Here is a 25,094-nt window from a genome sequence, read left to right as displayed (position 1 = left end):
GGACAGTAGAGAAGGCCCTGTGTTATCTGAAGCACACATGGATGGAAAAGGGTCTTGTGGTCCCTACTGTTGAGGCCAGAAGATAACTAGCCCTGGGTTAACTTAAAATTGCTTCTATAGTCTCTCTTGCTCTCTTATTTTTGGTCAAGAGAATATTTCCTGGAGAATGTGGAGAGTATGGAATAAGCCCAATTCTAACTCAAAGCCTTGATCATGTTCAGCTATTTCACAGCTCAGAATGAGCCAACCTGACCTAGTCACTGAACTGTGTAAAATGTGCACACTGCTTTGTTACAAATTGTGGATATACTAGAACAACATTATTGCAGAAGCCACAGCAGGGAAACAGACCTACTGCAAAGTCATTACCAATCATATTTGTGAAGACTTATTTATGATGAGACAAAGGTCATGTAAAGCCAAACTGAAATTATACTGTAACTACACAATGATGAGATAAATTTCTGACAATATTGGAAACAGAAAAAAATTCCAGGATCAAAAATTACTTACAAAATGACATTAAAATGTATTTAATATACATCTATTGCCCCAAAGGAATAGAAGAAAGCATACCAATATGTTAATAATGATCATTTCTGGTTGGTATAATTGCATTCATTTATTTATTTATGTTTATCTGCCATGAAAGAGGTGCTTGATTATTGTTGGTTAAATGAGTAAAGCTGAATTAATAGATCATTCAGTTTTCTGAATTTTCTACAGCAAATGTATATTACTTTTGTAATCATGAAAAATCAATGTTTGTTTTTTTCTTAAATGAAGTTCCATGCTCTGTCGTGATGGTAATATCCCAGTAATGACAATTCTTTATGAAGTTTCTTCCCAACAGTGGCAAATACCCTTAACCAAGCCATCAGCTAGAATTGGTTTATTGAGTAGTATTTTATGAAGACAGCATAACAGTCCTCCTAAGTCAAGATTCATTACACCAATTGCTCCATCAGAGCCCTGGGAAATGCCATTCTGCAGTGAAAAGCAATGGAACGGGGTCAAACATATTCCTCACACAGAAAAGAAACTAGATGTGGTTTGAGAGGATGGCAGGCCAGGCAAGAAAGAAAGTGAAAGGAGGGCCAGGAAGAAGAGTGAAGAAGAGAAAAAGGTACTTTTAAGACATAAATTTACCGATTATCTTTTACAAAATAATTCTGTTCATCATCTTGAGGATAAATCCTTTGACCGATTCTTTGACCAAATCCTTTGACACCCACCCAATGTCTATTTATAGAAAGACTCAGAGGTAAAACCCAGGCTGCCAAATCCTTACTCTATTGGCGACTAATCCAGTGAACTGTTCTATGTTCTTCATTTACACTTCAGCCACTTGGTTTAGTGGTTATTGTTCTCCCTGGCCGAGACTTTGTCTCATTTATCATAGCTCAAAAAGAAGCAAATTCCCAGGCTATGCAATGTGTTTGCAGATATCTGGGGGTTCCTCTGTCCTCTTCTACTGATGACAGTCTAGGCTGATACTAGACAACAATTTTGGACAGCTCCAACTCCTCGAGCCAATCACTACAGCAGAACAAAAATAAAAACAAAATAAAGGTCAATTTGATGGCTCTGGGGGAGGAAAGCCCATTAAAGGATAACTATTGCTGAATCAGTCCTAGACGATGTATAGAGAAGGAAGAAAGGGTCAGGATTAACAACTAGAGATAAATGAGGAGGAGAAAAAGGCACAGGGGAGAAAAAAGGAGGGGGGATAGTGTAATAGTGTAGGGACAAAGGAGCAGAGAAGAGGCAGGAGCAAAAGGATCAACCACACAATGCCTCTTACCAAGTACTATGAGGCCACCTGTGGTTACAAGGGGTAAAATTGCCTGTCCTGCACTGATAGCTTCATTGCTTTTAGCATCCAAGTTGCAGTCTTCCCATGGTTCCCATGGGGCCTTTGCGTAGCTAGTAGTGGTTCACAAAAGTGGTTGTGAACCTCACAAGGAGGTTAAGGCCTAGATTATGGGAACCTGTAAGGCTCTACTCCAGCTAGATCCCCACTGAAGTCCACTAGAAAATCCTGACCTGTTGTTGGAGTTGGACCATGGTTTGGGTACGCAGCAGGCACTGTGTTTCTCTGAAATTGCTGAATAATACATCAGAATTCACACTTCAGTGTGGCAAACTTCAGAATTATTCCCAATTAATTTAGTATTTTGTGACCATCTCATTTTGTTCCTCCACAAATCCAGACTGAGAGTATGTTCTAGCCCTGGCACTGGGAATGCATAATCCAGAGAAAGAGGCAGACAAGGGAAAAAAAACCATTAAAGTCATGCAGCTTTATGACTAGAGTGTGTGTGTGTGTGTGTGTGTGTGTGTGTGTGTGTGTGTGTGTGTGTGTGTGTACATGCATGTAAGTATCAATCAGACAAAATTGTAGCCCTAGGTCAATTATGATAGGGAATATGGAATATTTTTCCAGAAATATGCTTTCATGCCCCCACCCCCAATCCCTGGAAGTTTCTCTCTTCTCCTGAAGTACCAAGTATGAAAAGAGAGGCAAGAAATCTTGATAGGATTTTCTAAATCCTGGCTTTCATATACCCAACTTCTATCTCTCACAATTATTGACCTTCCCACTAAAGTCCTAAATCAGAGAATAACTAGCTTTAGAAAACAAAATAGGACATCTTTTTCCCATCCAAAAGGACCTGATCTACCAATAAAGTAGAAAAATGTCGTAGAAAATCTGGCAGATTTGGCGAAAAATTTTTTTTACATCTAGTATTTGCTAAGGTTGTGACTATGGCAAATTTTAATCTTTCTGATCTTTGATTTGATTATCTAAAAAAAGGAATGATGCCCCAAACTTTATCAGCTAATAATTACATTTGAGAACACTTTTATTCGTTCATAAAAATTCTATTCATTCATTACAATTATAGGCATTGCACTAATAATTTTAAGTGATCATCCCATTTAAATATCACAACCACCATGGAGCTCTATCATACACATTTGTGGATGTATCTAGAACATAAAGCCTCAAAGAAGTTCAAGACAAGATTCACATGAAAATTACATGCAGCTGGGTGCAGCGGCTCATTCCTGTAATCCTAGCCACTTGGGAAGCTGAGAACTGAGGATCAAGGTTCAAAGTCAGTCCTGGCACAAAAGATCCTGAGACTCTTATCTCCAGTTAACCTCTAGAAAAATGGGATGTGGGGCTTGGCTCCAGGGTAGGGCAGTAGCCTTGAGCTGAAGAGCTCAGGGACAGCGCCCAGGCCCAGTTCAAGACCCATAACCCATCTCCCCCCCAAAAAAAGAAAAAGAAAATTACATGCAATATGAATTATGGAAATGGTATTTGAATCCAATCCTCTCCACCTTTGATCTGTTGTATCTGAAGAATGAAATTCTACCCAGCACAAAGTATATGTTCAATAAAAGTGAATTTTTATTTCATACTCCGTTAGGATTACAGTGGATCTGATGTCTTTAAGTCCAATACTATCCCCAGGTTTGCTTGGGAGAGATTCCTCTTTCTGTGGAGCTGATCAGGAATCTGATGGCTCAGTACATTTCTTTGAGCATCTCTTTTTAAGCAGATGTGTTGATAATGTAAGGTTTGGCTAATGAGATTTTCCAGGCCATAAGTTGCTAACTGTGAATTAATTGCCGTGCTTATTTGCAATAAATAAAAGGACTATTACATGTAAAACCTCACAAAGATCCACCAAGCTTGTGCAGAAATATTTGGAATGGTTCTATCCTTGTGTCTATCTGCTATCCGGGAAAACAAATCCAAACAAATCCAAAGGCATCAAGCAAGAGAACCTTCTGGTGCTGGTTTAGAAGAGAGATCCTGTCTAGGGTTCAAAATACTCAGTTACAGAGCCCATCATGTGTACTTAATATTTAGGTGACTTTGGGAAAATTAGAAAAAATCATTTGATTTCAATCCTTTCTCTGTAAATTATTATTTCTGACAGGACAGGCAGAAAATTCTATTCTTGGTTAAAAAAAATAAAAAAGACCTGGAGCAAATGGAATGGCTGTTTCTAAAGAAGGAACTCTCTTGATGTTAGGACCAGATGAGAAGACACACTACGAAGGAATAATCTCAGAAACACCCAAAAGTGCACTTCATCTTCAAGCTTGGAAACCTTGGGTAAATTATTCTCTCCTTAATCCTATTCAGAGGTGACAAGAATGAGAACAGGATCCATCTTCTACAAAGTGCATAAATTAAGTATATCAGGCAGAATATGGAGACACCAATGCTTCTGCAAGAGTCCCCATAACCATTTAGGAATGCGCAAGGCATTTTATATGTCAGATACTGAATTAGAGTCAAAGACCTTGCAGGTCTTACCAAACTTATCAAGGTAAAAAGCTGTAACACTTTAGAATAAACTTGCTCCCTTCCTCCACCTAACTAGTTAGTGCTTTCATCACCTGTGTAGCTATTAGTTCTTTTTATTCTTTCTACTCCACTCTCAACAAAGTCCTGACTTTGTAGCTTCACTGCAGATCTTGGGGAGATCCCCATGGTTCAGTGGCTAAGATGCTGGGTTGTTTGTGAAAGATGTTTTATTGATGACAGAACAATAGGACAAGCTGACTGCAGTTTGGTCTGGTGGTAAAGTGCTTGCATGCACAAAGACTCGGGTTCGATTCCTCGGTACCACATACATAGAAAAAAAGCCGTAAGTGGTGCTAAGGCTCAAGTGGTAGAGCTCTAGCTTGGAAAATGTCCAAGGACAGTGCTCAGGCCCTGAGCTCAAGCCCAGGACTGGCACACACACAAAAAAAAATCAGTCACTATCTTCAGACCCAGAAAGGATACCTTCAAGGGTGGGAAGAATCCAACTAAACAAACATCAGAGCCATGGAAAAGTTATCTTTCCTTTACAACATCACTGATGGAGATAAAGAATGTGTCAGCTTTAGCTGGTGACAGTATGTGGCACTTGGCAACTCAAAGAAAATGATATTCAAATATCAGCAGGCCACAGCAGGAAGTTTCAGACAAGGAGGCCTGCGGAGAAGATTAAAATCTGAAAAGCACAAGACTTTCATTCCCTGGGGGAACAAAGAAGGGAAGAAAGCTAATCCCACAGATTTCATAAGGTTTCTGATTTACTGGCCTCTTCGAAGGCTCTGTTGGGGTTTGTCATTTTGATGAGAAGGCCTTGCTGTAAAGGTTAAACATGCTAAGAAGCATGAAATGATCTTCTCCAGGAAAGATTGCATCTCTGTGCCAGGGAAATAGCTGTCCAATAGCCCCCAGAAGGAGTCTTTCAACAGTCCTTCATACCCGGGGTTCCAGGCCTTACTTGCAAATGTACTTGTCATTCCAAAATCTTCATGGTTGAACTGAGTGGATGTGTCATACTTGGAGAAAAGGGAGGTGAAAAAGAAAAGAGAAAAGAGAAATGCACATATCTCTTCCCTTCATATGCATCCCCTTTAAACTGATTGGCTATGATTTAAATAACATTTACCAATTTCACAGGGACCAAAAATGAGAGGCAAAAAATATTCTGTTATTGGGACTGCCTGAATTTGGGCATAAGAGTGGTTCAATTATGTAATAGCTGAGATTTTTTTTTTCCTACTGGCAAAATAAAGACTACGAATACTGTATTCTCTGCCTGGTTTGCATTGGATCAAGCGACTTTTTAGTTTTTGATTTGGGAGCTCCTATTCATGACTTTGATGTGTCTAATACTTCTTGCCTACTATAATTTCAGAACCTGTGATGATGAAATGAAATGGAGAAATGTCTCAGACACTGGAGAAAAATAAATACCAATGTGTTTTATGGGCTTGTGCGCGCACACACTCTCTCTCTCTCTCTCACACACACACACACACACACACACACACAATTCTCCAAGTTGTAAGTCAACAGGAAGGGTAAGATAGAGGAAAATTAAAAATAAGATTTCCCTATCTGTATTGAGAGGATTTTTTAGTTTCATTTCACATCTGGTTAGTCTTACAGTACAAGGGGAAATAAGGTGTTTCCATCAGGTAAATGCTACGGCTTGATTTACAGATCATCTGTTGCAGCACATTATTGTAACTTAATTCTTGCGAGTTTTAGGACTACAGTAATCAAGTCTAGATTCCCAAACCCAAGCTATCTATGCAGACTATAGAGCAAAGCAGGTGGTGATACATCTCAGTGCTCACTTTCCCACTTTTTTTTTCTTTTTCTTTCTTTTTTTTTTTTTTTTTCGATCATGGGGCTTGAACTATGGGCCTGGGTACTGTCCCCGAGCTCCTCAACTCAAGGCTACACTCTAACTAAGGGCTGTTATTTCCCAGTCCTCAAATATCACCATGTCAAGCTTCTCTGACATGCACCAATGTGTTCCCTTTCTGTCTATATTTACCTCTGTCTGGAATATTTTCCCTTCGTCTTTGTGCCTAGGGGAGGGAGTTTTGTTCCTCCACAAAATCTAAGGTCTTTTGTCACTCGATCTGAGATACTTCCCATGCGATTTTCTCCCCTGTATTTATGTTTCACCTTCCTTCTGTATCAGAACACAATGTTATATTTAGAAAGAGAACCACAATCAATGTCTTTGTATCCTGAGTACTGGGCACACAACCCTCAGTAGTTACTTTGGAATAAAGTGAGTCTCCATTTCTTCATCTGCAAAAAGAGAATGGTACCTATGCAACCCGCATAGAACGTGAGGATTTGATTGCCCAGTACATATTGAGAACCTATCACAAAGCTGGTAGCTAATTTCTTTCAGTAAGTAGTGGGTGTCTTTGCTTTACTTTCCTTTTAATTCCAAATGAATGATGGATTCATCTATCTGTGAACAGAAACATGAAAGCAGAGAGGCGAGGACAGGCTGCCTCAATCCCCTTGTGCTGCATCACAAAGCACGTGTTTCTCATAATTTAGCAGTATCTCAACTTATTGCATTAGAATGGACAGATGTCGGCTGGCAGTTAAGCTGCTTTCAGCAGATGCAGTAATAATAGAATGGAGTAGCAGTGTAAATGGCTGCCTTGCCCTGGGTCTGACAGCACCAGCCAGCAGCGGGTGTGTCATGGCTCACCAACTGTCATGTACCACCAGACCACTGCCCAGCACATTCTTTGGGCACATGCAAGTGGAGGTGGTGACTTTTGCAAACTCACCAAATTGCCCAGCCTATCCTGAACCACCAGCACATCTTTTCCTGACTCTCTTCAGAGAGGATCACGTCTAACCTGGGGTATCTCTTCATTAGTCTTAGTTAAGGTTTGCTATCTCTCTAAGGTCATGCAATCCTATGCCTGGGGAAGGGGAACTTGAAGAATGGGAAGAGAACAAAAGAAAGAAACTGGAGAATTTTCTTTTTTACCTGTGGTTGTCACCAGAGTCACATTTATATGCTCACAGCAATTATGGATAAGGAAAAAAAAAGAGATAACTTGGTATTGATAAATTTGTATTTCATGGAAGCCTCTCTCCTAGATTCCTGTCATTATCCATTAATAGGCCAAAAGGTAAGCAATCTTTTAATGTACTGAAGAGCCAAGCGTGGTAATTAATGTCTACAATCTCGGGTTCATGGGAAGTGGATCAGAAGGATTTGAGTATGAAGATATCTTACCCAAAAAGTTAGGGACTATCTCAAAAAAAAAAAGCAAGCCAGGAATAATGACACACCGCTGTAAAAATGTTCACTGTCTGAAGAGTACCCTAGGCCAAAATTTCAGAACCATCTAAAAAAAGAACTAAATCAAGGAAGGGTTGGAACATTGGTTTCAGTGCCACAGCAAATGCCAAACAAGTGTAAGGCCTTCATTTCAAACCTCAATACTTCCAAGAAAAAAATGATGCTGTGAATAAGTAGAAGGATAATTAATCTTCATCCAAGTTTAGACAGCATGGACCTGAAGTATAATAGGTATACCAAGGTACTCATTCTCTTACACATACGCATTAGAGAGTTAAAATTTTAGGGCACTACTGATACAACTAAACCCAGCACCCTGACCCTGAGAATTCTGCAGAGTACAAGAAACAAGGGCTCACAGTCCTGTCCTGCCCTTCACTCACCTTTATTCTTCCACTTGGGCAAAGGGAAAGTACTGCCAAGCTGATGACATTTGAGAATTACAGAGTTTTAAAGTTGACGGGCCCTAGGAGAGCATGAAACTCAATTGCCTCATTATATTCCTGCAGAACAGAGAATCCAGAGGACCCAAATAACAACCTCAAGGTCATAGGACCAAATAAAGGTCCTGAATACTCTGTGGGCATAGAACCATGCTCATAAGACAAGTCTCTTCCTCAGTGACATTGAGACCAGTAAAAGTGGCCATGTATTATATTATTCAATGTTGGAGTCCAGGGATTCTGTTGTCCCCACATCAGTCAACTGGGGTAAGAGGGACCCCCATGGAATTCCAAACCAGTTATAGAGTGTTATATCAGGTTGTTCATGTTACATTCTAGTTGTTATATCTCCTTCTATCTTGTGATTCCTCCCTGAATCATTGTCCTTGGTAGATGGCATGAAAGCTTGCCAGTTACTTCTCCATCTTCATCTGCAAGACTGAGCTCGTGAAGGACGGCAAGCATGTCCTCTGCAAATTCTTCAGAATTTAACTCATGCAGGAAAAGAGATGGAGATCTGTTTGTGGAAAATTCTATTACTTTTGAAGCTCCAAAGATACAATAGTTCTCCAGACCAAAAGCCACTGGAACTAAAGCTCTTTAAAGTACCAATCTACTGCATACATAGTGATTTTGAGAAGCTAAGTTTAGCATTGTGAGGACTCAAAGAGGGTTGTTTTTCATAATCAAGTACTGCATACTACATAGCCACCCAAAGAAGTCACTGGTGTGGTTTCAACCTACAACAGCAGCACTGGGGAAGGACAGAAATTAGAGATGCAAAATGCTTTTGACAAGGAGCTGTCAGGAGTCAGCGAAATAAACTGAATATTGCAGAGGGAAATATGCAAAGGCAATGCCCAAGGACAGTGGTAATGTCACATACTGAGATGGAAAAATCTGAAAGTAAAAGACCTTTGTTACAAGGGAAAAGAACTCAAGGCATGTGTCTTCCAATGATATGATTAAGGCATCTATGTGAATAATTCCCAACAATGATACTGCATAGACAAATGAGGATATAGAAATCAAGGACAGCCCTAGACTAGAGAGCCTGATTGGAGAATCACTGTCTTATAGATGATCTTTGATACTATCGCCATGAATGAGGGGTCCATGGTGAGGACAGAAAAGAAAACCATCACACAACTATTTTATAGCTACTCCATGGATGGTGAAGTAACGTGAACTTCTCAAGACTTCTCTTGCCTAACCTCTAGAAATGAGGATGAAGCACAGGTCACAGCAATGAGTTCTGCCGATGCTATTACTTTCTGATGTCATGGTTTCCAGGCAATGTATGTGTGGCACCCAAATGCCATAATCCATCCTCACATAAGAGTGGGGTCCCAGCCTTCCTGGGCTAATCTGCTCCTGCTTCTGTAACTCTAAAGGCAATGGGTGACAAAGAGGGATTGGTTGGGAGAGTCTGAGTAGGAAGGGAATTGGCTGGAACCTGCCTTCCGCCCCTCTTATCACTCTTATCATTTGAAAGGCCCTCACATATCTGTATTGTTGATTTGCATCTGATGTCAGATAAATGGAATGTTGGATAGTATGGAGAGGAGATTTGCCCTCTCCCACCACTCACTTTTGTTCTGGAAATTTTATGTTTTCAAAAGCATCTAATTACTAAGATTGCAAGAAAAGATTCTTTTAGCAGACAGCAGACTGGTCAAGAATGGAAGGATGAAAACAAGGTAAAGGAGTCCCATGTGTCTGGATGTCTGACAAGATGTGACTTATGAACCACGTATCCTGACTTAATTATGGCAGAGCACTAAGAAAGCAGTTCAAGGTTTTATTATTTATTTTTATGGTACTTCTATGTTCTTTCACACATACATACACATCTCTTTGTGAATAACAAATCATAACACCAGGGAAGAGAAAATTGCAATACAGTACGCAGTATGGAAAAGTACAGCACACATATTTACCTGAAGCAATATTATAGCTCCACATAAGAAAGCAATACCCTTATGAATGATTAAAAGAAAAAGCTAGTCAAAGCTACATTAAATAACTAATCATTGGTGTTTTTAGTATTTGGTAACTTTTATACCTTGCTACTTTATTACAGATATCATATTCTTTTACAACTTATGTTCTTTCCCAGCTAATAGGGTTTATAGCATTATAAGAAACCAAAATCTACCAGGAGTTTGGCCTAGTGATAGGGTGCTTGCCTAGCATGCACAAAGATTCAGGTTCGATTTTTCGGTAGTATATACACATCAAAAGCCAGAAGTGGTACTGTGGCTCAAATGGCAGAGCTCTAGCTTTGAGGAAAACCCAAGGACAGTGCTCAGGCCCTGAGTTCAAGCCCAAGAACTGGAAAAAAAAAAAGAAGGAAAAGAAACCACATGATTCCCATCCTTTATTCTATCTTCCCAAGGCCTTAAGGCAGGAAAGAATTTGAATTTAAGTATGAATTCTATTTAAAGAATAAAAATCCAAGGCACCATTTATGCTGGGAAAGAACCTAAGCTATTCCAATATAAAGACATCTCTCAAAAGGACCTAAACTTCTAACCTCTCTCCAAAGAATGTAAATGGACCTCCATATATCTTCTGGGAGAATATATGACTACAACGAATACTTGACTCGGTTGAACAGACTCATCTGAATAAGGAAAAAAAAGTCCCAAGACTTCAAGGGACAATGGTCCTTGGGGAATGGGGATGGCAGATGACACAACAGGTCATATGTCATGACCCACTCTCTTTAAAAAGCACCCTTCCTCAGACAGAACACTGCAGTACATACTATGTACCAGGCATTTTGTTTAACAATTGAAATGTATTTTCTCACTGAAACTCATAACAGCCTTGAGAATTCATAGGATGGTTTCAAATCACATCTCTTCTTTTTTTCATATATTTTTATTGTAATTAATAGAAGGGTTACATGATATTTGCCAGATAGATGATGCATTAATTCCCATACATTGATACCCTTTCACATGTCTTGGTCCCCATTTCCCTCCCCCCCTTCCCTATACAATTTCAAATAACCAAACACAAATATATCCGATATATCAGGTAACAAAGTGAGATACTGTAACAATATGAGATAACCAAGGGACAGCAAAAGAGATGAGAGATAACATAGTACCTTAAGAACAACAATCACTCATTATATGGTTTATGTTTCTATATCCTAGAGATCCTTTCATTTAGTGTCCTACTATATGGCCTTTTGTATCAAGGTTTTGCTCTATTGCAAATCTCTGCTAGGAGAGCCCAAGATTTCTACTGATTATGACAAATGAGGGAAACCATTGAGCCTAAGTTCCTTTGAGTCTGGCTTACTTCACTTAATATGATTTTTTCTAAGTCTTTCCATTTCCTAACAAATGGGGCAATGTCATTCTTTCTGACAGCAGCATAGAATTCCATTATGTACAAATACCACAACTTGTTGATCCACTCATCATTATATCTCTTCTTAAGGAATCACCCCAATGTGTACATAGAGGTAGCCCACACAGCTGTTCTAGGTAACTGCTCATCTAGACAAAACAAATTGGTAGTTGGTGACAGATAGATACAGCAAATGAAACAAAATGTGCTTCAGTTTTGGAAAAGGAAAACAGGAAATGGGAATATTCCTAGAGGTCAAAGGACATCAATCACAGTGTCCAGCAACCTTATATGATTCCTTCTGAATCATAGTTATTCAGTTGTTGGTACTTTTCTAGTCACACACAGCAAGTCCATTTCCTTGTTTCCACAGTTGATTTTGTAGCTTGTAACTATCAAGAAACAACAACAACAACAACAACAAAAACCCTTAACTTAGTGTCTCTATGCTACAGAAAAAGAAACAGACTTAGAATAAGTACTCATTTCACATCATGGATCTATCTGATTCTAAAACTTAAGGCACTAAGCATACAACCCTGGTGCTAAGAAGATTACTTATTACAGGGCATTTCTCTTGACAGAGGGTTGGAATTTTGCTGATCCTCTCTTGAAAAATTAATGCCATATATATATATGTATTAAGGCATCTAGGAAGGGGAGAGAATCTGCAGTTGATTCAGATTTAAACTTGATGGTTCACTCATGGATCACATCCTTAGACTTGTGTTGCTGGGTCTCCTCCACTGAGCTAAACAGTTTGGCTATATTGGTACAAAGACTGTTCATGCTGATGAAGGTCAAATGGTCACACATTCTCAGAAGAAATAACTCCAGAACAGAATAATAAAATATGTACTCTTGTCCATGAGTACTTCGTAGAAGAGCAAGTGATATTCCACCAGATTGAAATTTCAAGAGAATTGATTAGACTTATGTAGCTAGAGCAGGCCCTTAATTTTTTAATCATAGAGATGTCTCACCATGAACAGGACATCAAATGACATCATATAAACAACCAGTCAGGATGTGAAAGACATTTATATCTTCTTAGAATAGCATCACACCACCATGCTATAAAGAGCCTAAATACAATAACAATTGTCCCTTAGACCAACTTAAGTTCCTTGGACAATTTTCATCTAACATTTGATGTGAGCCAGGTCCAACTCCAACTTGTAGTTTCCAGCTCTCACCGCACTTTCTCCATTTCCATTTGCTACACATGCATTGCATGGCTATAATGATATCAGAAAATAACGGCATTTGTGGAGATCACTGAAGTGCTCTGTGCTGTCAATTCCTATTGTCAGTCCAGGAATGTCAAGGGATGTATCCCATATGATTTTTTTTTCCAATTCAGGACACTGTTTCAGGCTCAGTAGAACATATGACCTGAAGAATTTCCTTAGGCTCATCTCATCCTGCACAAATGGCCAAAGCTAAGCATAAAGTTAAACTTTCTAAGAAAAAAAAATTTAGAAAATAGAGGAACCAGTGAATGCTACAATATATGATCAAACATTCCTTAGTACAAGGGGCTTATGTTCTTGTAGAAAGAGGATTCTAGCAGGGCTCAGCGGCTCACACCTGTAATCCTAACTACTCCGGAGGCCCAGATCTGAGGACCTTGAGGTTCAAAGCCAGCCCAGGCACTAAAGAGACTCTTATCTCCAATTAATCACTAAAAATTGGAAGTAGGGCTGCAGATCAGGGGTAGGGCAGTAGCCTTGAGCTGAAGAGCTCAGGGACAGCACCCGGGCCCACAGTCCAAGCCCCATGATATCCCCCCCCAACACACACACACACACACACACACACACACACACACACACACACACGAGGATGCCAAACACTTTTCCTTCACAATTCTTCAGAAATGCCTATAGTAGAGACTGAATAATAGAGTTATAATAAAACAAAGCAAACAAAAAAAACCCCAACAATCGTTTTGTTAGAAATACAAGCCAAGAAAATTCAAGAAACTGAGTATCTCTCTCCCCATGTAGAAGTGGCCACTCAATATATTTATCATACAATTCTCCTACAGACACCCACCATAACATTCATACATGAAATACTTCCCACAATTCTTTTTCTCCCCTGTGGAAAATCCATACAGCCCTCAATCAAAAGTAGAAATGATTTCAGTTTTCTTGTTCGCTGTTTTGCATTATCCAAAGTTGACCATAGCCCTTAGAAGGTTGTAGAGCCCTTACAAACATCTGTTGCCAGTAGGAGAAAGAGAAAAGAATCTCCACTGATGAATCAGTTTCAAGAAAAGAAAAGCAATATCATTGAGAGTTCTGTTTTTCCTTTCTGAGTAGAGTCTTATCATTTTTTTTTTCCACTCCACTGATTCATTCTGAACATGGTGTCAGGAACAATACAGGGGCAAAAAACAATTAGCGGGGGAACAAAAAAACTCAGTCAAACCGTCTGGGATTTGAGCGATATATAGATCAAATGTCTTAAATTTGTTAAGCTCTTTCTCATTTGGTCGGAATGGATGACTCTTGGCTGCACTGTACCAAGAATAATTGTCCCTCATATATCCCCAATCAGCTGCCTTTTAATGACTAGTCAGAAGTGACAATGTAAAAGGTGCAGTGACTTTCACTGTACTTGGCCAATCCTGGACTAGCTCCCATTGATTTGCCCTTGGAATCAGTGAGCTTACAGATATCTTGCACAGCTGGCTACAGACACCGAACCCTGTCTCTACCCCCAACAACCTCTGAGTGAGAAAGGACCCAAGAGGAAGATGTGAGATGTTCAAGGTGACCTTTGGTACTTAGGCTGCTTTTATAGGTGGGAAAATACATGTAACACCTTGCATTCTATCAAAACAATCTCCTGTACCTCAGAGCTCAAGTGACCTCTCTCTCTCTCCCTCGCCCTCCACCCCCTCTCTCTCTTTTCCTCCCTCCCTCCCTTCAAACCAGAACCAGCCAACCAGGGTAGGCTACCCTACAAAGATATTTGGAAAGAGCCAGTTACTTGACAGACCTATCAATCCCCCGTGGCCAACTGCTAGACCAGATGGCTGCCTTCTCATCTTACTTCATGTTCTCCTAGTGCTTGCTTTGAAAATTTGTCTGAATTTAAGCTCCCCAGGACTGCTTTTTTTCTCCTTTACCATCTTGTGTCCTGTTTTTGGTCTGACTCTAAGACAGGTTGGCAGTGGGGCCAGGAGCATGGCCTAGTATTAGAGTGCTTGCCTAGCATGCATGAAGACCCGGATTCGATTCCTCTGTACAGAAAAAAAAACCCAGACATGGTGGTGGGTGGCTCAAGTGGTAGAGTGCTAGCCTTGAGAAAATCCAAGGGCATTACCCAGGTCCTGAGGTTAAGCCCCTGGACTGGCAAAAAAAAAAAAAAGAAAGAAAGAGAGAGAAAGGTTGGCAGTTCCCTTGGAATGCAAGTGAACTGATCTCACAAAATCTACCCCTTGAAAACACCTTGCCACTGGTCACTAAGCACCTGCTCCAGCCCTTTCCAGAATCAATCCCATCACCAGACTTCAGAATTCCTGGGTTCAGGGTGTGTGTGTGTGTACATATCCTGAGACTTGAACTCAGAACCTGATGCTGACCCTCAGCTTCTTTTGCTCAAGGAGAGTAATCTATACCACTTGATCCACTGATCCACATCTGGTTTTTTTGTGGGGGGGTGTAGTTTATTGGAAATAAGTGTGTCATAGACTTTCCTGCCCAGGCTGGCTTGGAACCATGGTCCTCAGATCTTAGCTTCCTACATAGCTGGGATTACAGGTGTGTGTGAGCTACCAGTGCCTGGCTGCAGCTCTCTTTAGTAGTGAGACTCTGAAGAGCTGCCCTCAAGACATTCCATCCTTCTCTGAATCTCTATGTCTTCTTATTTTGTTCCACTGACACCCACCTCTGTCTGGTATCACTATATTGTTACTTCTTATGTAAATGTCTCAGTTTCTCAGTTTGATACAAGATAAATTCCTTGGAAGTAGAAATCATACCTATTATGGATACAATATTCTTGAAGCCCTAGGATTAGATCCTCCAAAAGCTTAGTAACTATGCAAAGCATCATTTCATATAAAATACGAAACAGCCTATAGAGAAGCAGTTTGATTTTTGTTACTTGGCATATAAAAAAAAACAAATAAATCAACCTATGTAGTCTGAATATGGACTATAGACATGGATTCCCTTATCTAGGATGTTGTCCTTTGTTAACCTTTATTTTTACTCTCTGTCCAAACTCTGAATTCAGTGCAAATGTAAGGTGCTGAAGTTGTGAGCTGCCAGGCCTCCTCCCAGAAACATTTGGGGTTGTTCTGCAGAGCCAGTCCTCATATGCTTAGTCTCTTCTCATTTTACCCTGACCCATTATGCCTCTGATCAGAAAGGAACAGAGTATTCAGCTCAATTTAAACTTTGTTCTCAGCCCTGCGGTTGAACTCAGTCCCTTAGCAATTACCTTCAAGACTTATGCCCTTCCTCTTGAGTTATAGTTCTACTTCCAGCATTTCACTAGTTAACTGGAGATAAGAGTCTCATGGACTTTCCTTCTAAGACTAGCTTTAAACTGGGATCCTCAGATCTCAGCCTGAGTAGCTAGGATTACCCATTGGCCCTTGGATCTTCCTATTTCTTATCTTTTCTCTCTGTTTCTTTCTCTCTGTTTCTTTCTCTCTGTTTCTCTGTTTCTCTTTCTTTCTTTCTCTCTTTCTTTCTTTCTTTCTCTCTCTCTCTCTTTCTTTCTTTCTCTCTCTTTCTTTCTTTCTTTCTTTCTTTCTTTCTTTCTTTCTTTCTCTCTCTCTCTCTCTCTCTCTCTCTCTCTCTTTCTTTCTTTCTTTCTTTCTTTCTTTCTTTCTTTCTTTCTTTCTTTCTTTCTTTTCCAGTACTGGGTCTTGAGCTCAGGGTCTGGACACTATCCTTCGACACTTTTTGCTCAAGGCTAGCACTCTGTCACTCGAGTCATAGCACCACTTACAACTTTTTCTGTGTATGTGTTACCAAGGAATCAAACCCAGAGCTTCATGCATTCCAGGCAGGCACTCTATCACTAGGCTACACTACCAGACAGCTCTTCCTATTTCTTGGACCAGCTTGTGCCTACTCATATGTCCAGTCTAAACTTAGGTATTTCTTCTTTGCAGAAGATTTGTCTGAACTCTTTCAGTACATTGAGTCTCACTGTATGGACCTCCCAAACTTCTTTCCGCCTTTCCTTTAGTTAATAACAACTACAACCATGAAACACTAATATTTATTAAATGTTGCCCACTAATCCTCATCACCAGTATCTGGTGAGGGATGTGCCTAATTACCTACCTCCTTTCACAATTGAGGAAATTACCTTGAAGCGGTTCACGTGACCCCAGGACAGCCGTATTTCTCATCTAATCCATCCCCAGAGTCCATGCTCACAACCCACCCATCGCACAATGTCTTACAAAGCTTGGCAATGAATTTAATCCTGCTGGGCAACCATCTTCCCGAAGAGCAGAGCATGGCCCTGCATTCTCCAATAACCGACTTACCAAACCCTATCCCAGGAGATACCATAACTGAAAACCCTTCACCCGCAGGTGACAGTCAGTGTCATATCAGCACCAGCCAGTGGCCCCAAAAGAACCAAAACAGAAGAGACAAGAACCCACCAGGGAGGACAACACGGGTCACCTGCAGTCTCCAAGTTTCCCCTTTCTGCCACCCAACCTTCCTCCCGCAAATCCAAGCAGTCAGAACCAGAAAAGCACCCAGCACCTCCTCTTGGGAGGAAGGCTCAGCGCGAAGGAGAAGGAGGCGCATCTCCAGAACGCAGCTCCCATGCCACCACCCCCCTTCCCAGCCGCTGGGCCACTCACCCCTCTCACAGGTTCTGCCCCAGTAGCCCGTGCCCGTGCAGTCGCAGATGAAGCGGTTCCAGCCGTCCTTGCACACCGCGTTGTTCTTGCAGGGGTAGCTGTCGCACTGCTTGGCGCTCACGCGTGAACAGGAGGACTTGACGCCCGCCGCGTTCTGCATCTCCGCCAGCTGCCGGATGTTCTTGCTGCGCCCGTCGATGAACAGGTCACGGATGCAGCCCACGTAGCCGTAGTTGAGCATGGCCGTCCACAGCTCGGTGGGGAGGATGAGGCCCGCGCGGTTCTCGGGTAAGCCCCCCAGGTACATGTCTCCCTCCAGGTCCAGGATCTCGCTCTCGCCGCTGGCGGTGAAGGGCGTGCGCCTGCTGTTCACGGATATGGTGCCTGGGGTGGGGAGGGCGAGAAGGAGTGAGCTAGGGCAGCTCAGGTGGAGCCTCGCCCAAGGATCCACCAAACCTGAGCCTCCCCACAGGTGAGGTCTGACACCCACGTCTCCCAATCAGGAGAAGAGGGGAGGAGGCAAAGGAATGGAATGCTGCCAGGGCAAAGGAAGGCCTGTCTGGTTCCAGTCCTTTCCAGCTAACACAGCTAGACCACAGGAAGACCCAGAAACAAAAAATAAAATAAAAATCCCAGTGGCCTGAGGCCCCCTAGCAAATCCTTTTTCTCAACCTAGCAGTAGACTGCTGACACAGAGGGAGGCGTTCTTGCCTTGTGTTTCCATCACAGCCCGGCCCACGTGAAAGGCCTGCAAACTTAAGCAGGCTACTTTACCTTCCTGGGCCTCTGATTCATCTGTGAAAATGGGAAGTGACTGTCCTCGCCTCAGAGGCCAGCTTGATGATAAGTAAAGTGCCTGTCGTACTGCCTGGGCTAGAATAAGGTCCTACCCCGAAAGTGACTGCCTGGGATCTTATATCCTGTCACTGCCTCTTCCCCCAAGGATGGGATTTCCTCTTCTGTCTCTCCCTATAGTCTGGATATTAACTCCCAGCCCTACCAGTAAATATTTGGGGCATTACCTTTGAGTAAAATTTAAGTAGAGTACGTCTATTTATTCTTTTAATAAATGTGCACTGAACTTCTCTTCTGTCTCTGGTCTAGTTGCAGGCCTACAGATGGACTTGTCAGGTAACCCTTCCCCTCAAACAGGGGCTCTTTCAGACCAGAGAGACAGGTGATCCAAAATTAACTCAAGAGACAGGGAAATTAGGTACGGAAAGTGCCATGAAGACAGGCAAACTGGTGCCATGGTAGCTATGCAGAGGTTCTACTTTAAAGTATAGAGTAAGTGAAGGCCTATCTAGGCTGGTATCAGTTCTTCAGAATGTTGAGACAGATCTGGCCTCACAAGGCCCACGGGGAAGGCATGATAGTCACAAGGAATGGCATTTGCAAAGGTCCCAACCTAGGAATTTGGCCATAAGAGAAAGGAAAAGAGAGTAATAAGGCCAAGGACAGACAAATCCAGCTAAGGTCAGAGCACTGTCAAAGGAGATTCTAGAAGGTATACCCTAGTGCCTGGGACCAGAATCCAGCTCTCCATAGCCTTGGTTTTTATTTCTTCTGAATCTCAATTCCCTCAACCAAGAAGGTGAAGCCTAAACAGGGACTAAATAGGGACTGAACAGATAAAATGAGATTAGGAATGTGCAGTATAGTCTAAATTCTAGTCGGGGTCAGAACAGAATACAGAATTATGTCTCGTTGTTTTGTTTCTAAATTTTCTTGATGATGCTTGGATTTGAACTCACAGCTTCTGGGTAGGTACTAAAACTTGAGCTATGCCCTCAACCCCTAATAAATTGTTATAGGTATTCATAAAGATAGCATTTTATCCTTACACCCATGAAGGCTTGGCAACATCATCTCCTTACTTCTGCCTCCTGAGTGATTTTGATTATAGTCATGTATCCCTGTACCTGGCATCTTCTTTGTTTTCTCATTTTGCCACACAACATCAATAATGTCCTGCCAAATGACATTTTAGCACTTTATGTGCTTTCTAAAGTTAATTCATTTTTATTTATTTTTGATATGGACCTCACACAGCTAAGCAATGAGCTACATCCAGCTTATTTATATGCTGTTTTGAATCCAACCCTCAAAGAGTTACTACTGTTTCTGTGGTAAAAAATGGGGAAGTTAGTATTTATGTCTCTTCATATCTTCTCATATAGAGCCTCCCTTCTTTATCCTCCAGTGTGATCACCAGCTAATGTGGAGGAACATATACATTAATAAGAACAGTAGTCGAGTTGATTTAAAATTTAGAGTCTTTTCTACATCCTATGGAAACCTAGCCTTAGAAACGTGACCAATACTGTTTTGAATTCATTATTCATGTTTTAAGACTCAAGAGAGATCATGGAAGTTTTCCTAAATTATTTTTTTTCATTATCTTATTCTGAACAAAGTTAGGGGACAAAAGTACCACACTTGGGCACACTTGTTTTATTTCCATTTGGGGATTCATTTGTAAGTAAATATTATTAAAAATGAAATTTATGAATTATATGACAATGTTATTACACTTCTTCCCCAGCATAATTGTTTGTCTAGTAAAAATTTATAGGCTTTGATTCAATTCATCAGTAATTAAAAGAATTTGCCAATTCTGTAGCTTCCAGGTATGAAATTCAGCGCTTAGGAATCTAAGTGTATTTGCCAATGATGGATCCAATGACAGTTCTAAAAAAAAAAATGGCCATCCTGCTGACAAAAGCAGTTCGTGTTGGGAATAAACAGAATTAAACACGTGGCAGTTTTAAGTGTTCTGACCAATGTATGATACACATAGGTGACTTTTAGATGGGTTAAAATCAAGGTTAGATACAGAATCGTTTAACCACAGCCCAGCTCCACACACCCTCTTAACCACAGCAGAGTCTGAGTTTTTATTTTCTGTTTGTTGTTGGTTTTGTTGTTTTTGCTAATTCTGAGATAGCTTTCTAGCTCTGCTCCTGCTGGCATTTTATTGGTAAACTTCAGAAATTTAGCCTCCAGGGAAATTAATGTGTGTGTGTGTGTGTGTGTGTGTGTGTGTGTGTGTGTGTGTGTTTCTCTTCAGAAAGCACAAGATGTTCCTTCTTGCTCAACAAGAGCAAGAGGCCTTTTCATTCTAATCAGATTTCTAACAGTCAGTAAGAAATTCCTACTGGGCAATAAAATATCCAGTGCTTCAATCTGCTACTATCTCTTCTCTTTGCAAAAGCCATCCGGCTCTTCCTAGAGGAATGTTCTCATCAACACCTTCCTTCCAGTTCTTGAATTGCATAGACAAAACAAACATCCCTTTGGCACTCTACTATCTCTTGGGAAAACCTCTTCCTTTCCCCTACTGGCCAAAGGCACCTAGACATAAAACTATCCCAATGAAGACTTGATAATATATTTACCAAGAGAGTGTGAATCCCTGCAAGACCTTTCTGGTCTATAGACTACCTAAAAGGAGATTCCATAAATGAGTCTAAAATCCAAAACCTCTCATAACGTCTCCGGTAGGACATCCTTTCTGTTAGAGCAGGTGTGACCTTCATTGTCCTAAGGCTTTAGACCATGGAAATCTAGGGAGACTGTTCAGGCATTCACAATCTCATAATCACTGTTGCTGTTGGTTTTTACCCTGTTTGTTACTGTTCCAGAGTGCTGATGTACTGCCTAGGGCTACAGCTTGCTTGATCTGCAGCTGGAGAAACCAACAAAGCCATTTAAACCAAATGTAAAAGGTTAGAAAGAAGAAAGGAAAGTTAAGGGGACCTGAGTGGGAGAGTGAAGCAAGAGGCTTTCACACCAAAGGGAGGCTTTAAATTGAACATGACTAAAGGAAAAATCAATTCATTTTTTCTTTTCCTTGTCATCATTTCTCCCCGAAAGAAGACTCTTGACAAAACTGAAGGCTGTAGTGTTGCATAAACTCTCACAACACAGTGAAGCTTATCTTACAGAGTAATCACATAATGCAATATCTGTGATGTCACATCTGGTTTCCATGGTGATGAGATAAAGGAGAAGAGGAACAAAAAGGAGAGGAAGATCACACCAGTGACATGACAGGCACTTTCATTAAGAATGGAAATGCTTCTGGTTCCAAGGTCTTACAGTTATCACTGAGATGATTGTACAAAGCCTGACAAAGAAAATGTGTGGGAATGAGGGCTGCCATGAGGCAGGAGTTCTGTCTAAAACTATCTTCCAACTTCCACTAAAGAGACCTATTTTAGATTTGATGAACTTACAAGTGAGAAAAAAGTAAACAGAAATATTACAGCAGGAGAAAATCAAAAGCTACAGCTTTTTTTTTTTTTTTTTTTTTTTTTTTTTTGCCAGTCATGGGCTTGAGCTCAGGGCCTGAGCACTGTCCTTGGACTTTCTCAAGGTTAGAGCTCTACCACTTGAGCCTCAGCACCACTTCCGGCTTTTTTTTTTCTATGTATGTGGTACCGAGGAATCGAACCCAGGTCTTCATGCATGCTAGGCAAGCACTTTAACCACTAGGCCAAACTCCCGGCCCAGGCTACAGCTTTGAGTCTAGTCTAAGTCACATACCCAGCTTCTTCCTACCTGATCTGCCATCTCTCTGAATATCCACGTGGTACCATTCCCCATCATTGGCTTTCTTCTGAGTGGCTTTCACCTTGATGGTGCCAGAGCCCATGTCAAGCAGCAAGTATAGGTTGCCATCCAGAAGTTCCACAGCAAAGAAGTCAACTTTTGTGTTCTTTTGGCTCCGGGCATCCTTCCTCTCTTGAGGCTTTCCATGAGTGAAAAGGATCAAGCCATTGGGCTCAGTGGTGCGAAAGTCAAAGGAGATAGAACCCATACGTTTGGTGTTCCACTTGGGCAAGCTGATGTAAGCCTCTGGGGTCTCGAAGTTGATGGGGTCTAGTGTAGCCACGTTCTCACACTTGAACACAACCTCACCATAGATTTTCATCTTGGTGTCCCCAATCCGGGCCAGGCGAGACAGCTCCAGACGGATGTCATTATTCTTATAAACAACCTGTCAAAAGTCAAACACAAGTGCCATATGAATCAATCCTGCAAACAGTATCTATTCATCACTCACAAGGCATCTAGAGAAAAGGCTCAGGAAGGGGCTTCAGGACATAATGGTCTGAAACAACACGAGAAACATGAGACACAGCACACGCACACACAAAAAGCATCCAAAGAGATGTCTGGTATACACACAAGCTCTTATGCTTCTACAGTGTCATCCTATCCCTTTTTCCTTCCTGCAAATTTCTTGTGTTTTCAGAAATTTACACAGTGTGACCTTGTAAGTACAATCTAAGAAATACTGAGATGAACTCATGCAAATACTTTGATCCAAATGTATTAACAGAACAATCCTTAGTATAAGACAGAAATATCACCATTATCACCTTTATGATAAAACATTGCTATCATAATGGAATATTACACAGTCAATAAAGTTAGATAAGGCTTCTCATTTGGATATGAAGTTCCCCTGAGTCATAATGTTAAGTGCATATATATGCTATCATCGTATAAAGAAGGCAGAGGAGGATGAAGAGTCCAGATGTTTATAAAAGCATAAAGTATATTTGGAGAGAAGCACAAATGTGAAGTTATCATTGACTAGAGTTATAGAATTATGGGGTTTATTTTCAATACTGATAAAATAATAACTTACATTTAGCATTGTGTATTTGACTTTTTTTGTGGGTCGTGGGGCTTGAACTTGGCCTGAGTGTTGTCCCTGAGCTCTTTAGCTCAAGGCTACCACCCTATTCTTGAGCCAACCTCCACTTCCTGTTTTCTAGGGGCTAAGAGATAAGAGTCTCAGGTCCTTTTATGCCCAGGCTGGCTTTGAACCTTAATCCTCGATCTCAGCCTCCCTAGGTCGCTAGGATTACAGCTGTGTGCCACAGCACCTGGATTTCTATTTGACTTTTTAAATCATGAGTTATATTTCCTTTGACATGATTGTTGAGTTTTTCTAAAAGATGGCCTATTTTGTTGTTGTTTTGTATTGTGTAGTGATGCATTGATCATACCCTTGTTGTGCCACAGACTAAGATATTCTGAAGTCCTAGCTCCGTCAGCTGGCACGTTTCTTGAGAGTGAGGAAGTTACTGAGAACATTGTATCAGGGACTAGTTTCCACTGAACAGTGGTTCAGCAGAACGCTTCAGTAGAGCTTATTTAATTTGTACCATTCAGTATAATGTCCTTCCCATCCAAGTCCCAGGATCCAACTATATAACTATTTGCCTCCCATCCCCCATTACCAGGAGAGAATCAAGCAGAGCTGTTTGACTCCTTGTTTTTCTTTTTGTCAATCATGGAACTTAAATTCAGGGCTTGAATGCTATCCTCAAGCTTTTGTGCTCAAGGCTAGCATTCTACCACGTTGAGCCACAACTCCACTTCTAGTTTGCTAGTGGATAACTGGAGATCAGAGTCTCACAGACTTTCCTATCCACACTAGCTTTGAACTGGGATCCTCAGATCTCAGCTTCCTTAGTAGCTAGGGTTACAGGCATGAGCCACCAGTGCTTGGATTGTTTGGCTTTTAAGAGATAGTACAACAGTGATGTATAACTAGGACAAGACACTGAAAATGTTTCACCTACTATGTAACTTTGATTATGCAACTGACCTTACACAACACCATTGTGAATAATAATGATGCTAACACTTATCCAGCACATACTACCAGGTACTCTGCTCTTGATTTTATCACCCACCATTCCATTAGATCTTAAGTACCCCCCATTTAGAATACTTAGAATCATCCTTTTATTTTATAGATGCAAAATACACAGAGAAGGTAATTGAGGAGCATCCCCAAAGACACAGGTAAGTGACAGAGAAGGACTTGAACCCAGGCAGTTAGCTCGAGTCTATGTGCTTCAGCAGTGTGGGCACCTGGAACCAGTTTATACCAGCAGCAACCATGACAGTTCATTGTTAGCACCCTTAGCTTCCCAGCTGAATTTCTTCTTTTAGTTCTCCTGGACAGAGTATGTGCAAAGAGAGACACTTCAGGATCTTTAGACACGCAAGTTTGTAAACAATAAAGGAAACAGTACAAGTTCAAGGTCTGGCGGCATCTCCTCTCTAACCTCCACTGTAACCCTCCAACTTGTGAGATCTCTACAGCAGAGCCAAACTTCAGCTTTTTCCTCTTTGGGGGTGAAATGCCAGTTACTAGAACTCCTTGAAAAGGTTAATTGTTAATGGATAACAATAACTCTGCCCAAAGAAACAGACAGAGGGAGGCTCAAATTTATTGAACAATACATGGAAAGAGAGCTGGGCATCCATCCCTATAGGAGGCCAGGATAGAAGGTAAAAAGACAAAGGGCTTTGCACCACATGGAAGCAATACTTCTAGTAAGAAGGGCACATTGCTGACCCTGGAACAGAGGGTGATAGCCAGATTTCTGAGGTGAACAGGAGAATCAAGGGCTAGAAACTGGATGGACATACATAACTAGACTCTGTCAAAGCGCTTAGTAGGTGAACGTTCTATTGCCGCCATGACCTTGTCTATTTATACATAATATCTACTATGGAGCAAAGAGGCGACACCTTTACTTACTGACAACTCAGCAGCCTTTCTGAATCTCCACTGGACTCATTTCTAAATGTGGGAACATCAATACCATTCCTGACAAACTTTCCCTGCTTGTTCTCCCAAAGTTGTTTTCAGGATCAAAGGAGATGTCATTCATGGTGGCCCACAAAAAATGGTCAACTTGCATACCAATCAAGAAAAAGAAATCATAACACATCTTCATCTTCAAC

The 25,094-nt window shown here is 41.1% G+C and overlaps 1 protein-coding gene across 16 annotated transcripts in view; it reads right to left on the bottom strand.

Annotated features, from left to right (window-relative positions):
* Nrxn3 (neurexin 3) overlaps window positions 1-25,094 on the bottom strand; it is a 1,458,248-nt gene that overhangs the window by 944,458 nt on the left and 488,696 nt on the right. For all 16 annotated transcript variants that reach the window (XM_090344617.1, XM_090344623.1, XM_090344627.1 and 13 more), the window contains exons 7-8: window positions 21,879-22,317; window positions 17,316-17,699 (exon numbers count right to left, since the gene is read on the bottom strand). In XM_090344617.1, coding sequence (XP_090200743.1) covers window positions 17,316-17,699; window positions 21,879-22,317 — 823 coding nt within the window. The remainder of the gene's footprint in view (window positions 1-17,315; window positions 17,700-21,878; window positions 22,318-25,094) is intronic.

The sequence above is a fragment of the Megascapheus bottae genome, chromosome 14, assembly GCF_031878675.1.
Source record: "Megascapheus bottae isolate mThoBot1 chromosome 14, mThoBot2.hap1, whole genome shotgun sequence".
NCBI lineage: Eukaryota > Metazoa > Chordata > Mammalia > Rodentia > Geomyidae > Megascapheus > Megascapheus bottae.
The sequence above is the reverse complement of the archived record's forward strand: the minus strand, read 5'-3'. Positions and strand labels throughout refer to the sequence as shown.